Source organism: Astatotilapia calliptera, chromosome 18, assembly GCF_964374335.1.
Source record: "Astatotilapia calliptera chromosome 18, fAstCal68.1, whole genome shotgun sequence".
Taxonomy (NCBI): Eukaryota; Metazoa; Chordata; class Actinopteri; order Cichliformes; family Cichlidae; genus Astatotilapia; species Astatotilapia calliptera.
The window spans coordinates 27917499-27933586 of record NC_137439.1 but is presented as its reverse complement, the minus strand read 5'-3'; the positions used below and the strand labels follow the sequence as shown (position 1 = coordinate 27933586).

At 41.5% G+C, this 16088-nt stretch overlaps 1 protein-coding gene across 1 annotated transcript; it reads right to left on the bottom strand.

The window, feature by feature from the left end:
* Positions 1-261: 261 nt before the first annotated feature.
* On the bottom strand, positions 262-5919 carry LOC113011045 (kidney mitochondrial carrier protein 1). Its single transcript, XM_026150407.2, has 9 exons — positions 5666-5919; positions 5422-5569; positions 5037-5131; positions 4666-4751; positions 3798-3893; positions 3584-3708; positions 2926-3049; positions 1955-2035; positions 262-1480 (listed from the first exon to the last, which is right to left on the bottom strand). The coding sequence occupies exons 1-9, from the start codon at positions 5727-5729 to the stop codon at positions 1439-1441; spliced, it is 861 nt and encodes a 286-aa protein (XP_026006192.1). The 5' UTR covers positions 5730-5919; the 3' UTR covers positions 262-1438.
* Positions 5920-16088: the final 10169 nt, after the last annotated feature.

Genomic DNA, 16088 nt, shown 5'->3' with positions numbered 1-16088 from the left:
ACCCACAGAAATAAAACAATTACATCTTATATTCCCCCTGAAAAATTCATAACGTTCGTGGGATGCCGCTTGAACACGTTTGAAAGGAACCAGGCGATCCCCGAGAAACACGACTGTGCTAGATTTGTGGCCTCAAAGCTGAGGTTTGGGAATTAAAACAACAAAAACTCATAATAAACAGATACTGGTGTATTCAGTTATGCTGAGGTGAGTGTGTAGCTCCACAGTGCCACACTGTGGTACCAGGAAAGGACAATACTGTGAAAAATCCATGTCCTTTATTTTTAATCATTTCAAATATACATGGGGCATTTACATCAACAAGGTATAACAAAAGTTACACTGGCTTATACTTTGGCAGCAGCAATAGCTCACACACACACATGCACACATAACAGCCAGCGGCATATTCATTCCTCACAATAAAAGCTCACATTTACAGCAAATGCAGTATATAGAAATACATTTGGCGTTAATTGCGGCTCGCGTGCAGCAGTTTGGGCGCCTTAAAGCATAAACAACGGCACGGCAGCCGGCTCAGCGGGCTGAACCTGGAGCTGATATAATACGTAGGTTTATGTAACTTTTTTTTCCTCCAGCAGACCAAATGATAACATAACGGGGAGCACAGTCAACCCTCAGCTGCCTGAGGTCACACTCACCGTCTCCACTTGCTGGCATGAGAGACCACTAATCACCACATATGGACAAGGAGCTGTTTATGAAACTCATTTATTACAGCACGCCAGGATTATTCCCAGCTCTTTGCTAAACACCTCAGGGAAAACTCTTTGAAATAATTTTACCTTTTCACACACCCGTCTCTTTAAATTTAGAAACACATAAATTAATAAAAAAAACTAAACAAAAAAAACCCAAATACAATATTCACATTTAAGTTTGTCACCTCGTGCACACTAAACATCTTTTCAATCTATTCATAAAGGGAGTGATTATGGCGATTGTCAGCTGCTGTCCTTATGCAGCGTAGAGCTCAGACAGCCCCGCATCTCAAACTAAGGCACTCGGTTATAGAGCACTTAAAAAGTGTAGAAGCCTCGTGTTTTCCCTGTGACTTTAGAGCCACCTTTAAGCAAGGTTCCTGGGACTGTTGGTTCCCAGTCAGTAAATCAGGCCACGTGAATCTGAGGGAATTGTATAGCAAATGTAAAGTTGCTTAGCCTGACGTAGCATTTAGATGAGAAAAAGTATGAAATACATGGATCTGTGTGTGTGCTGTGTCCACATTCACCATAGGCTTCAGGAGACACTCCAGACACGAATCTGGCAAATTCACATTCTGACCCTTCAAGCAGGTCTACATGTGCGTTCCCCTTTCCCCTTGCTGGTTCCATCAAGCTCGCTTTCCCAATCTTGGTCCTCTCAGCTCCTCTTGGAGCGTGCGCTCACACTCATCTCCGCCATGTTGTTCTGCTGATCACACGCTGATCTGCTTCAGCTGTTCATAGGTGAGGAAGAACTGAAAATTGGAGTAAAGGAACTTAAGAAAAAAGAGGAGTGGACTTTGTTTTTTTTGGTCAGAATGAGTGGCACCACCGAGTCTCTCTTGTTACTTTGATTTCTGCTCCAAAAAGAACTAATCTCATTAGATCTTTCAGGCCTGGTTGGAGCACAGTGAGTATCTGCCAGCCTTTATTTCCCTGTTCAATCACCTTTAATCCAGTCTTAGCCTTTGATAATGTTCACTCTCCACACCTTTCCCTATTTCCATCACATGCAGCTATTTGCCTCTAATCAGTACCAGTCGGGCAGTGAGGCAGTAGTTTCACAGAGTTAATAAAAGAGTTAGCGAGCGTTTAACAAAGCCTTCCTCAGTGAAACAAAGGCAGCAAATACATAAGAGAATTTCCTACAGTTTAGAAGGTGTCGCACCACAGAGGATATCTATCTATATATACAGATCACAACATCTGTGTGGAGTTGGAAAGGATACAATGATGTTCCATGGTCCTAGGCGCAGCCAGTTGGGGAAGAAACCCTTGTAGAGGGCCATGAAGCCTTCAGAGCGCCACGTCTGAAAGAAGAAAACAAACACTCTTTACTCTCTGATGATCACCCACTCTGCGCATCTATTTACAGGAACTGAAGAACGAGTGAAATTAAGGTCTGATCTGGATATTCAACTTTGCTATGACAGTAATTATGTACCATCAAGAAAAAAAAAAATCATACATGACCAACTAATGGAAATGTCTAAACTTCACAGCTGCTGAAAGTCATGAAGATGTCTGCATTTTAAAAAGTATTCCACAGCTCAATAAAGATGGGCTTTTGCATGAAAAACCAAACCACTAGATCCTGTACTTCCCAGAATGCTCCTCTCTTTTTGCTTAACTGTCTCCCCTGCACTAATTTTCATCAGGGATCATTTTCTCACATTTTACATGTGATACAAATAGAGCACAAAATTAGTTCAGGCCAGTCACAAAGTGACGTTCAGCCTAATTCTCGATCCACTCCAGCTGACAGCCCTGTCGATGCTCTCCTACACATTCTAATGACAAATCAAATATAAAGTACAGCATTTAAGCTGCGTCACCTTATCCGCAGTTGCTGCACACCTGCAAGCCACTTTGTACCCTACTCCAAATTAGCCTTCATGCTGATTCTGAATTTCCATATATGTGCATGAATGAAAGGGCGAGAAGGTCAGCACCGTATTATTACTGCAGACGGAAATATCAATCTTCCTTTGAAACATCGATTACATTTGTTTTTAGGGCTGAAGAAGCATCTTGGATGAGAGCTGAAATATCTTCACAAGCTTAAAGCAGTCCAAGTGCCTTCTTTTTCAAGACTGTGTCTGTGTTTACATGATGAGAAGACTTGATTCAAAAATCGATGGAGTAACTCTTTACCTAGAGGGCAACGGAATCTAAGCACGTTTCAGGGGTTCTGACTGACCTGCAGCAGACAGTCTAATGTTCCCTGGTACAGCGCTCCTCCTCTCTGGTTCATCATGCGTGTCCGGACCACGTCCACCGGATTTGATGCCAGAGCCCCCGCCAAGCCGCACACAAAGCTGGACCTGTTGACCATAAGGGTAAATGCATTATGTCCCTTAGCTATGTTGCTGGTACTAAAAACAGTCTTTATGGTAGTGTGTACACCACCAGTACAAACAGAAAATATTCTCAGCCTCGTCCAAGTACCCACATGGCATTTGCTGCTATAAATACAATCACTGAAGTCTCTGGCAGGTACAAACTTGGCATCACTGCAGCTCTGAGCAGACATCCTGAAATAACTAAGAGGAATACTGTGAAATGGTTTCCGCTGGGAGTGCTGAGTAATCTCTACAATACAGCACAATACCTGTCTGTATAACAGATATTCTCAGGAAGACCTTTTTATTTTAAGGATTTTTATGAAAAAACAAAACAAAAAAACAACAACAAAAAAACCCCTTCCTTTCAAACAATGAGCCAAAATCTGTATTTGATCTGTTTTTCTGGCTCGAGTCCACCTGAATGTATTAGAATACGCCCCACTTGCAAGCAATTTCCTGAATGTTATTGCACCACATGGCACGATAGCCAAAGAGGAGCCAGTTCAAACTCACAAGAAGTGTGTGTACACGGTGTCCCCCATGTAACCTGACAGGATGAGATGCTTCTTGGTGAGGTCGTAGACTGGAAGCTCCACCCCGACCACGATAGCTGCCCTCTGAGCTGTTAGAGAGACACCCTGATGCGGAGAGAGAAAAGGTTAAAGTTGGGTGCCTGTACTATCTCAATGCTGTATATACTGCTGTCATTTTTGAAGCTTCTCTGCACCTTCCACAGTCCTCTGGTCCCCTCCTCCTGGTAGATATTAATGAAATTGCCCATCATACTGCCCTGGATCACATTTCCCTGAGCTTGCATGCGGATCTGGGAGGACAGAAAGAGGTGAATGTTACGAAGTTGAACTTGAAAAGGGCAAGAGTGCACAAACGATGTGTAACGCTGCAAAGCCAACTTAGGGGAGTGTGTATTTCTTGGGCTTCTATTGGAATTTAAAAGTTTGCTGGAATTGTTTTTGGCAAGCTCAGTACTCAAAAGTATTTTCCCAATCCCCACTTCCAAGAACCCTCCAGCCCATCCTTGACTTGTTAGCAAATCAGGCCTGGTTTATTTCTTGGCTCAGTGAAAGGCTTGGCATGCGCAGCTAGTACACAATGTGATCAAAACATAATGTTCCCCAACAGCAGGCCCGTGTATTACCCTGTTAACCCTTAATAGACTGCAGACAGAAGGTCATGTGGCTTACAAGGAGTTTAAAAAAAAGCCACGCCTAGCCAGGACACAGTCTGAGCACAGACAAGCACTGGCAGTCCTGCACGCATATCATTTACAGAACACTATGCTAAAACTGTGAGGTTTCACTCTATAAATAACACATAATTGAGGTCACAGGGACACCTCGGTGCCCTTCATTCCACTTAACAAAAGTTAAGACTTGGGGAAAAAAAGAAGACATTGCTTCCTCAAGACTACAACTCCTTATACAACAGAACAAAAGTGAAAAAGCTGCAGTCTGTATCTGCAAAAAAAATGGCTCCAGGCCTCACCACAGTTCCAAAAACCTGTCAGACGTGTCCTACTGCCATCTGATAAAGAGAACACAAGATCCGAAACGACCCTCATGTGTGTAAATAGTTACCTTAAGCACATCAGTAGGGTTGGCGATGGAGGAGGAGATGACACCGGAGAGAATGCCACACAACACATTAGTCAACAGCGTCTCGTCTGAAAGAGAAGAGCGAGTGGGAGGCAGGCTGTAACTGTGAACAAGCTGCGTTTGATATTGGGCAGCAGTCAGTTTTCAGTGTTTCACTGCAGGCGCTGACTGTTACAAAGAGCTCTCAGATGAGGAAAAGTGAGGATACATGTTTAAGTAGGTCACACACGTGCACATCTGTGCCTCATCTGTGACCTTCAAGAGGAATGTGCACATGTTGCCATAAACAGCAGGCTGAGTGTGTGGTTGTGTGTGTGTTTGTTTCAGACAGAGAAAGAGAAACTGAGACTCACCCTCTGGCCTTTCAACCAGTAGCCTCTTAAAGCTCTGGTATGTGCCAATTTTTATGGTCCCGTAGGAGGCCTGCCGTAGCATGGCAGGAGCAATCCTGCAACAAAGGAAGTTTACTTTCATTACCCAGTTCAGCAGTATCTCTGAAGGTTTTTGGCTAATCTAAAACAGAGCTTCTCTTTCGAGAGAAGAGGAAGAGGTTTTGATGTGGCTGTCAGCAAAAAAGGAAGTGTACCGAAAGAGAGGAAGTGTAAAAATTTCTGAACATACAGAAACACACAAGGAATTTGTTGAAAAGCTTTGTCAGATCTTAATGCAGTTACGTTTGGGAGCCGAGGCTATGGAGACCCCACGTACAACACTAGCATGCGAGTCCGTCCTACTGACCCTGAATACAGAGCTCGGAGCCCCTCCTCTCTTCCGATTCTCATTATAGCGTGCAGCATGCCTCGGTAGCGGATCTCTCGGTACTTGCTATCGCCCACCTGACCTTGTACCTGAAGGCGCGTCTTGGCTAGGTCGATTGGAAATGTTCCTGCAACACAGAGCATTGTATTAACACTCACGCGACACTGTAAATAATTAATAATCAACAGGAAGTCACGCTGCTCGGCCTAGCTGCATCACTCACCACATTCCGCCGTCACTGAAGCCAACCCGCCGAAAACAAAGGGCTTCCAGTTGACGTTAGACATCTTCCCACGCTAGTACCGAGTGCACTGTTAAAAACCACCGACTAGCCGCTGATTAGAGAGGAAGGTAGATGGGTTGGAAGGGGCAGCAATGCTAACAGTGGGGTTACTACCACCAACTTGAAAGCCGCGTTTCAGTCTGGGGAGCCCAGCCCAACAGCCCTCCTCCCCTGCTGAGTTGGAAAGGAGCCCCGCCCCCTCTTTCCTACTCTGCTCACTGCCTCCACTGTCCCCGCCTAAATGCTTGCTGCTAGGCAACCGTGTCCAATTGCAGAAAGATGCCCAGAGGCTTTAAAGTAGCCGACACTGTTGCTTCTTTTGCAGTCACTCACACTCTAAAACAATTTAATTTGACTGGATAAAGATAATTTTCAAATATAATAAAACTGGTCTCTAATTTCTCACACTGTAATTAAATTATATTTAGTTTCTGTGTACAAGGAGATTTATTTAATATTATTATTTGTATTTTTATTTTAATGAAACCCATAGTTAAAAATTGAAGACTGTACTGTACTGGGGTTTTTTTTGGTTGGTTTTACAGCAATGGCAGAACATGGAACCTGGCAAGAGTTCCTGCAAGTTAGGAACATATGCTAGCCATACCAGAGAGATATAACAGCACAGAGGGTTTAAGATGCACTTTTAAAAGGAGTCAGATACAAGTTGATGAGTCAGAAGTTCACTTCTGTTTGATGCATCTATACTTAGCTAAGTTGTTGAGAATATCCTGAAGTTTTCTGTTGTTTTTGCTGCTGTTTGCTGTTGTCATTGTTTAGCCAGCTAATTGTCATCTGTCTGAAACATAAACATGAAGCAGGATTTCTTTTCTACCTTACCTTTGGCTTAGTAATTATGTGGTTGGTTTCTTGCCACATACATAAAATGCAATTAGTGATGTCCATCTGGGCCACTGTAGAGATGATTGGACTTTATGACATACAATTCTTTTTTTCTTTTTTCTTTTAGAGATTTGCACAAAGAATTTAGTACTTGGTAAAAGTAAATGGTTGTTTGTTGTTGTTGTTATGGTTGTTTGCAGTTGGTTGTGTGTAGTGTGTATGTATTGGTGCCAGTGTTAATGTCCATCATGTCCCGCATGTATTCATCATGGGTACAGAGGGCAGAAGGAAACTCATGTTTATAGTAAACACCGAAACACAGGACAGACAAAATCAGCAGTGAGAAAACCCTGGAAAGCACCACAGGGCTTTCATCTACTGAAACATGGACCTGTCCAACACAGTGTGAAAACCCAGTGTGTATAGCAGCACACAGGTAAGGTCTTTTGTACAGTTGGTACAAAAAATGAATTGGTGGGAAAATAACCATAGAAACCAACGCAATTGTTTTTTGTTTTTACCAGGCATGAAACATGTTAATTTCATATCTGAAGTTCGTTATATTAACATGTGACTCTACAGGAACTGATTCACTTTTGGCAAAAGCTTCAAGTGGCTGTTATATACGCTGCTATACACACCACATATCAACAAATGTTCACTGTCAAACTCAAAGTTCACTAAATTTGTGTTGTTCTTTATCTGCAACACTTAATTTTTAGTATCAATGCAGAAACAAAGACTACTTCCTGACATATTGCGTGAGCTTAAGATGACTAAACGCTTTGACATATTCTTGATGAAAGGACAAACATATTCATACTCAAACATATGTGTCTACAGGTGAACTAATTAACTCTTCCATGCACTCTATGCTGCTACAGGTTAATGTGACATCTGATCTCACTGAGAGAATATTACATTTATTTTACCCATTCAGAACATCTGGAGCTAATGTTTTATTCTGTGTCTAAAGGCAAAAATAAGTTAAAATTATTAGTTGTTACAGAAGATATTGGATTAAACAAAGAGGATGGAATAAAAAAATAAATACATTTAAAAGATATTAATGGTCATAAACCCAAATTAAGCTGAATTACAGAAATTACTGACATTGTTCTGAAGTCAGTTCCTTGATCAAACTGTCATGACCATCGATCAACAACCACTGATCAAAGACCACCACCACCCCGCTCAAACCAGTGTTTGGTACATCTTTCACTATCTTACAACGCAGTGATTGCAGCAAATGTTTCTCCCACTGAAAACGTTACATCCAAATGAACAAAATCAATCTTTTGGTTGATGATTAAGCATGCATCAAGACATTTTTTCTTGATGCTTCAGAAATAAGAATAATATTATTTTTCAAATGTTCAAAAACATCTTCAACACTCCCCTCATAGTGTCACAGTATACACAAAAATATTCCAGATTTTCATTCATTTATTAATTCATCCAAAACCTCAGTGAAGACAGTGAGAATGCTTTTTTCTTCAGTTACCAATCTAAGCAGCTTGGAAAGAAAAGCATCAGGACTCTGTTATGTTTCTTGAAGACGTTTCACCTCTAATCCAATAGGCTTCTTCAGTTCTAAGAGAAAATGGTGGAGAGTCACAGATTTTTAAGGCCTTTTGGGAGTGTCCCCAAGAGGGTCACGGACCCCCTATTGATCCTCTGCCTATTCACACAAGCCAAGGTGTGAAAACAGGTGTTGGTCACTATCAGCCAAGGTTTCGGGTGAACCCATTGTGAAACATAGCCCCACCCTATCATGTGACTTACTGAGGTCAGAAGGCCCAAGATATGAGTGGGTGTTAACGTGTCTCAAAACTGGATCATAGCCACCCGCTCTGTTCAAGGATGGTCATTCACAGTGGGCGTAGATGACTTCTTTCACTCCTCTTTCAAACCATCCTGTCCCATTCTGTCCAAAATGTGAACATTGGCATCCTCGATAGAGTGATCTTTCCACAACCATGTTTTGTCTGTAGAAACCCTCGTTGTATTTAAAATATGTGGTGGTAAGTAGAGCTGGGCCATATCATACCGTTCACAGTAATACCGGTATAATGTTGGGCAACGATAAGAAAATGAAATATCGCAATAGAATATGGGTAAAACACGCATGCGCAGTGCTTTTGTTTTCATACACACATGGCGGAAAAAGCATGGCGGCGACGGAGAATGAGAAGGGCGAAAGCAGATCGTTGAATGAAACGGATGAACCAGAATTGGTTTGTAAAAATGCTGCAACTTCAGTGGTGTGGAACTGGTTTGGCTTTTACTCAACAAAGCACTATTTTTGGTAGAGCATGCTAGCGGGCCGTTGTTATTACTGTGTTTTTTGGATGGATTGTCGGAGCATTACGGCTATCGTAGGCAGGCGCCTCACGGAGTGATACGTACTGTGCTTCAACACAGTATTACGGTATTGTGTGTGTATAACCTCTTTTTAAGTTTTGTGGATATTATACATGGTTATGCTGAGGATATGTCGGCCACTTTCCCCTGGAAATGTTACAAACAAACACTGCTCACGCCTCACAGATGACAGCTTACGGTCCTGCGTAAAGATAAAAGCCCCGATTTGCAGACGCTGTGCGCAGAGGTTCGGGACCAGAAGTCCCATTGTAAACATACTAAGGCAGACCCGACGATGTTTCCATGAACAAGCTTTTCAGCATCTCTTTATTGACCACTTTTCACACACGGTTGCTGTACGCATACAGCCGGCTGTAGCTTTTCAGCTCACAGCCCGACACACACCAACACAACAGCATAGGTAGCACAGACGTAAATATGGCGAGGCGTGATTGTGGGTGCCGCTCAGGTGCGTCGCCTCCCCTGCAGCGGCGCTGCAGACGATGCCCCGCCACATACATTAACCAGGTAAAATACATATTTAGGCAGAATTTTGCAAATATCTGTTTTTCATCTTTTAGCAGCATAGTGCTTTTTTCCAATTATTTTTTAAAAGTCCGGTCAAGGCTCCAAAAGCCCAAAGGTGATATAACAGTTTTTGTTTGCTACACGGATCATTTTAGTTCAGCTGGGAGTCTTTCCTTTTGTTATATTTCTTTAAGAGTTCAAAATGTGTTAATTACATAAATAAAATGTAATTTTCTCTGTAGCACTTCAAGGATTTCATAAGCAACACACCTTAGTTGTTCACACAAAGCATAAGGTAAAAAAAAAACAATATATACAGTGTTATCTTCATTTTAGATGTCAAAAAGTATTTGTGGCTCCCAGTGTTTTCTTTTGCGTGGAAACCAGGTCCAAATGGCTCTTTTGGTGTTAAAGGTTGCTGACCCCTGGGTTAAACTTTCAGCAAGTAATTTGCATTTGCACTGTTAATTTTTATATAACTTTAATGCACGTAAAAACAGCTGCTTGTTTAAGTGAAAATACATTGATGCTTTGTTTTTTGCACTAATAAAGTTGTGGAGTTGTAAAGTATTTTGTCTAGTGTCAATTATATCGTCAGTTATATCGTTATCGCAAATTTTCAAATGTATATCGTAAGAAATATTTTTGGTCATATCGCCCTGCTCTAGTGGTAAGGCAGAGGTCTAACAGTGAGAAAATCTGATCGGGGGTGAAGCTGATTCTGTTTTCCAAGGAGTTGTCTTGTTGTAGTCGTTTTCTGACAGTTTCCACTGCCTCAGTTGCAGGTATGCGTGTGAAAAGAACAACCACATCAAAGGACGCTGTGGATTAAGTGTACGTTTGTGGACCTTGTTGGTGAAGTCAGTGGACTTTTTGGTGTGATGAGTGATGTTCCCCACAAGGGGTACTAGGATGCTGGGAGGTTTTGGAAATATTGTAGGTGGCTCAGTTTATACTGGTAACAATGTGTCTGAGTGAGACTCCTTTGTGGACCTTTGGAAGCCCGTAAATACTTGGTATAGAATCCCCTGGGTACAGACGGTAGTATGTAGGGCGGTCAATGACAACAGTGTACCTCCTCTTGTTGGCTGGTAATATAGTGATGTTTTGGTCTTTGCTCAGGGATGTGACGGCCTTCTTTTCTTGTATTGTGAGGTTAGACGGAGGAACTTCTGCACTGAAGAGGGTGGCTGACACCTTCATCCATTAGTCCAGATGCATTTCTTTCCAAGCTCCTTAGATTACTTAGATTACACAGGCATATTCAGTTGCAAAGTTACAAACAATAAATGCAGACGTGGCTAAAATAAAATAGCTGATGTGTTTTAATGTCGACCTGTACTCATTCTAACATGTCACGATGCGAATGGTCACTCAAATCACTTTTTTGGGGCCTTTTTCAGCTTTTTATTTGATAGATTTAGTGAAGAAACAACAGGAAAGCGAGAGCAGAGAGAGAAGACATGCAGCAAAGGGCTGCGGGTCGGACTCGAACCCGGGCCGGCCGCTCTCAACCATATGGCACAGAGGCACCAGGTCAATGCACTGAGCTAAACCGGTGCCCTACTCAAGGCCCTTTTAATCAGAAAACATATCTCTGGTGTCATAATGATTGATAAAACAGCTGGTGAGCTTTCATCTCTTTTAATAATGCTACATTTTCCTCTGGACTTCTTCAAGTTGCTTGAAGACATTTAACCTCTCATCTGAGAAGCTTCTTCAGTTCTAAGGTCAAATGGTGGAGAGTCCACTCACATCCTGGGCCTTTTGACCTCAGGAAGGGTAGAGTGGGGCTAGGTTTCACAGCGGGTTCACCCGAAACCTTGGCTGATTGTGGCCTACACTCGTTTTCACACCTTGACTCGTGTGATTAGGTAGAGGATCAACAGGGGGTACAAGTCCCTCTTGGGGGACATTTCCCTAGGACTTAAATCTGGGACTCAAGCTTCTCGAGTGAGAGGTGAAACGCCTTCAAGCAACTTAAAGAAGTCCAGATGCTTTTCTTTCCAAGCTCTTTAGACTTTTATAAGCACTGTGTAATACTAATATGTTTTTGAAATCTAACACATCTTTCTAAATTGAACAACAATTGAACTCCATTATGGTAAAGAACATACACATCACATTAATAGTATCTTTTCAAATGAACCCTCAAACATGCAGAGAAACAGATACATAAACCGCATAAAAGAGAAATCCCACAAACCAAATGGAATACAAAGATTCAAATACTAAAAACAAGTAAAAGTTCATGTGTCTTTTAGAGACAAAACATGTCAGAACAAGGTTATAGTTTAAAAAACACCAAAATTCAAAATTTCATGGGTATATTAGTACAGTAACTACTGAGGATCCCCACCTTTTTACCGCGTCCTGATGCAATTTCATCCCACCACCTGTAGAGGTCAGCAAAACACCACATCGTAACATTCCAGCAAACCCACGGCCTATTGCACAGATTATTGAAAGCACAGAGCAGTTCAGTCTCCTGAGATGTGACCCAATCACTTACACATTTCATATGTGGCAATTAATCCTTGTTTAATGAGTGAACACAGACAGCTGGAAGATTATATATCTGTAAAGCCAATTAAACATGTATGTGTTTAAATTATATTATTAATGTAGCAACCAACCACACAGGGAACCTGCCTATATAGAGCTTTGTATGGATGATGTGTTTGTCTGGATGTGAATGCACTTTGATTGTCCAGAACAGAATTTTCCACTAGAGGAATATATTGTTTGTGTAAATACCTCCACTTAATCTTATCTGTTTTCTGTCATATTTGTCCTTCTGGTCTTAGCCTCCTTTGGAAAACAGTGGGATCATTCTCCCGACTGCAAAAAATTTATCCGGAGCATATTTATTATGATCATATGCTAGTTGTATTGTTTGATTAATGGGCTGGCTATGGGTCAGTAACCTCAGTATTGCCACCAGTACATTATTAACGACCAAGGAGAAAGAGGAGGCGAGTGCACAGCTCCGAATGCCCAGTTGAGTGTGTGTTCAGCGTGCGTGTGGTCGAAGGCTGTGCGCCACATCGATGAACGGAAATAGATGAATGGAAAAATATTGCACTTTTATCTTAAACCAATAAGCAGTGGGAAGTGTGGCGCGGGTAAAAATGGCCACATTTAATGTGGTGATTTGTCAAAAGCAGCATGAAAACGGGCCTGCAATAGAAGAGAGTGAGATATAGCTGTGTTTAGCAACATGGACTTGTGTTATTTAGCACAAGGTAGTAAAAATAGTCCTAAATTACTCTGACAAATTAGCTTTAATTGTGTAAGAATGAACATGCATGGCAAAGTGCATGTATATTACTGATGCAAACTCATCACATTGTAAATACACATCCGTACAGGAGCCGGTTTATCCTCTGGCACAAAGTGCATTGTAATGTTATTGTGTCAGTTTAATAAGGAGCTCTTGTTTTCTACTTGCTGTGAGTGACTGCAAAAACATCAAACTAATGTTACTGTGTATCACTCGACTGATGACTGGTAATCTCTGCAGAAGAATGTGCATGTGTATTACTTTAATGTGACAGTGAGCTAATGTGACTTGTGGTTACAAGCCAGTACAGTACAGTGTGTGATCAAGGATGCATGCAAAGCCCAGAGAAAGAATCTGAACTATATGTGCTGCCCTAAGGGAGCACCACTCTATTTTTTCAGATTTTAACTTATTCACTGTTGATTTGTTGTCAATGATTAGAGGACTGATGCTGCTTTAAACATTCAATTTAATTCACATTTATTTATATAGTACCAAAAATCCCAACAATAGTCTCTTCAAGGTGCTTTACATTGTAAGTTAAAGACCCTTCAATAATACAGAGAAAACCCCAGAAATCAGACGACCCCCTATGAGCAAGCACTCGGTGACAGTGGGAAGGAAAAACTCCCTTTTAACAGGAATAAACCTCCAGCAGAACCAGGGTCAGGTTGGGGTCAGAAAAGAAAGACAGGATAAAAGACATGCTGTGGAAGAGAGCGAGAGAAAAATAACAAGTAAGATTCAGTGCAGAGAGGTCTATTAACACATAGTGAGTGAGAAAGGTGACTAAATAAGAAGAAAAACTCATTGCGTCATGGGAAGCCCCCAGCAGCCTAGGGTTCAGGGTCACCTGATCCAGCCCTAATTATATGCTTTATCAGCTGTACGTTAGTGCCAGGTTCCCCAAACTGGCATTAAAATCAAGTCAGCCCCAAAAGACTCCCATATTCCTTTAAACACAGAGACATTTACAGGTTTTCAAAGAGTGTTTACAACTGTTTACATTTTTCATAGTTAATGTCAGCATTTACAACCACATATCACATACTTTTTTATACAAGTCACACTTTTAAAATTTACTGAAACTTAAGTTTACTGCACTGAAATGGACCTTCATTAAGACTTTGTGATTTTAATACCTTTTGGAGCATTTTAATACAGTTATCTGACAAATATAGTGATTTATTCAGCAGTGAATCTGAAATCTGTGCTCTACTTTTGGTGTGGGAAATTCTAGTTTTTGTTTTGTTTTTTTGTATATCACTTTCACCTATAAAGTCTTCGGACACACCTTGGTAATCAAGCTTGCAAGTACTCAAATACATATACATGTCCGTAGATTCCAGGTTTGAAAAATGAAGCCAGTGATTAAACCTGGAATCATGGGTCAGGCGTGGGATATAACGTTCATCAAGGAGCTTTAGAAGTGATGTTTACATTTTAAGGTTTAGGAGTTTTCTGTTTCATTCTAAGATGAATGAGCTCAGCTGCTCTGGGTTAGTGGGAGAACACTGCTGGTGTGAAACAGGTGTAAGTCCTGAGGGGCATGTTAAGGCGGAGGATGCCTTTTGTTTTTGAAGGAATCACATAATCACATGTCCTGCTTAGATGAATGCTGTCTTGTGTGGACATACATGTTTCACATTTCAATAGAATCAGCTCAGCGTCGTCCTTGTTCTCATGAAAATGTTCCTCCGATGAAATGTCAGACATTTCTACTGGATTTCATTTTCCAGTTTCCGAGGAACTGGAATGACTTTGAGAGGGGGGTTGGGAAAGCAATCTCTTGGACTAATCGCGTCTAGGAGATTGCTTTGCACAAATTGTTAATTTCTCGTAGCAATTAGTATGTAATTTTTTAGTACAGCATTAAACTGAACCCACTGACATGACAGTTATTAGGTTTCGCTGCTAAAATGATATTTGCAGAGATAATCAGTACAAGGTGAGGAGACACGATCAGTGCCTTACCCACAAACACACTGGTGCTGTTTGTGTCCCCTTCTTTGTGGTGTATTTTTATGCCAACCTCAGGGCAGCATTGAACTTAATGGAAAGCGAAGGCTTGTCCACTATGTTTAGTGTGTGTGTGTGTGTGTGTGTGTGTGTGTGTGTGTGTGTGTGTGTGTGTGTGTGTGTGTGTGTCCTACTTGTTCTACATGCTCCCTCTCACTGTGCTTCTCATTCCCTGCAGCTCTGACAGCGTGGACTCATCGCAGCGAATGCGACATGCTGCACTGTGATTGGCTGAATGTGAGCTGTAGCATGGCCCTTTCTCCAATTCAGTGGTGAGGTTATAGTGATGCAAAAACTTTTTATTTTTTTCCCTCCAGACCTGTATTTTTATTTCCACAAATCTATTCTTTGAATTTGTATTCACACACCAAATATGGAATTTGACATAATAGCAAATCCCTGTGAATCACTGTTATTCATCCTGCTGCCGTACTATTTATGCGGGTTCTCTGTGTCCTCCTGTCGCTTGTGTGGGCAGTTTTTTCACGTGTGTCTCTAAGTGTTGTTGTGTTGTGTTTCATGGTCACTGCCCTGTCAGCACCATTTTCTTGTCAAGGTCTCCAAAGAGCTGAAAGTGGACATTTTCTCACTGACAGAAAACACTCGAGAAATATTAGAAACAGACAAATAAAGCTCAACTTTGCCAAGGTCTAACCTCAGTAAGACTATTTAATCTAACTTGATCTGGTCGTGGTAAAAGAGTTTCCTCTTCTTCAAAGAAGAAGGTGTACAGAGACAGTGGGCTCAGCATTTAGTGAAGTGGATGTGAATAATGTGCATGGAAGGGACTACAGGTCTAAAAAGGCAAATACCACAAAGTTCTTTTGTTAGAATCTGATCAAAAACTGTGACGGCTTTAATCCAGCTGAGCTTTACTTTATAAATGTTTTGATATCTGAAACAATAAGAGGTAAACGTGACTGACAGCATGTAGAATTACCAATAGGATGGTCAATGATCAGCTGTCAAATGAAATTGACAGGTCGAACCTGGGTATATTAGTGCATGTCTGACCTGCTTTTGGTGTGGAGGTTGCATGTCTGTACCTGTTTGAGCTGGTTGCACTGGTTTTCCTTCACAACACTTGTGTGCTAGATTACTTTGTGATTCACTTCAGGCCTTAAACGAAAACCTCGTTTGAACTTTTTATTGAGAGAGAAGAGTGTGTGACCTATGCCTTCTGGTTGCTGGGCTGGCAGGTTGTCTCTGTTTGTTTGTTTGTTTTGTACTGGGAGTGCTCAGTATTTATGGTTGGGTTGCCAGTTATTGGGAAATGCCTTGGCCTAGTTTTCCCAGTATAAAGGCACACTCCTTGCTTCCTTTGAA

Excerpts from the sequence above, each read along its gene's own strand:
- LOC113011045 (XM_026150407.2), bottom strand. The coding sequence starts at position 5,729 with ATGTCTAACGTCAACTGGAAGCCCTTTGTTTTCGGCGGGTTGGCTTCA. Across the intron at positions 5,570-5,665 it reads TTCAGTGACGGCGGAATGTG|GAACATTTCCAATCGACCTA; the intron begins GTGAGTGATGCA and ends TCTGTGTTGCAG. Across the intron at positions 3,894-4,665 it reads ACCCTACTGATGTGCTTAAG|ATCCGCATGCAAGCTCAGGG; the intron begins GTAACTATTTAC and ends CTGTCCTCCCAG.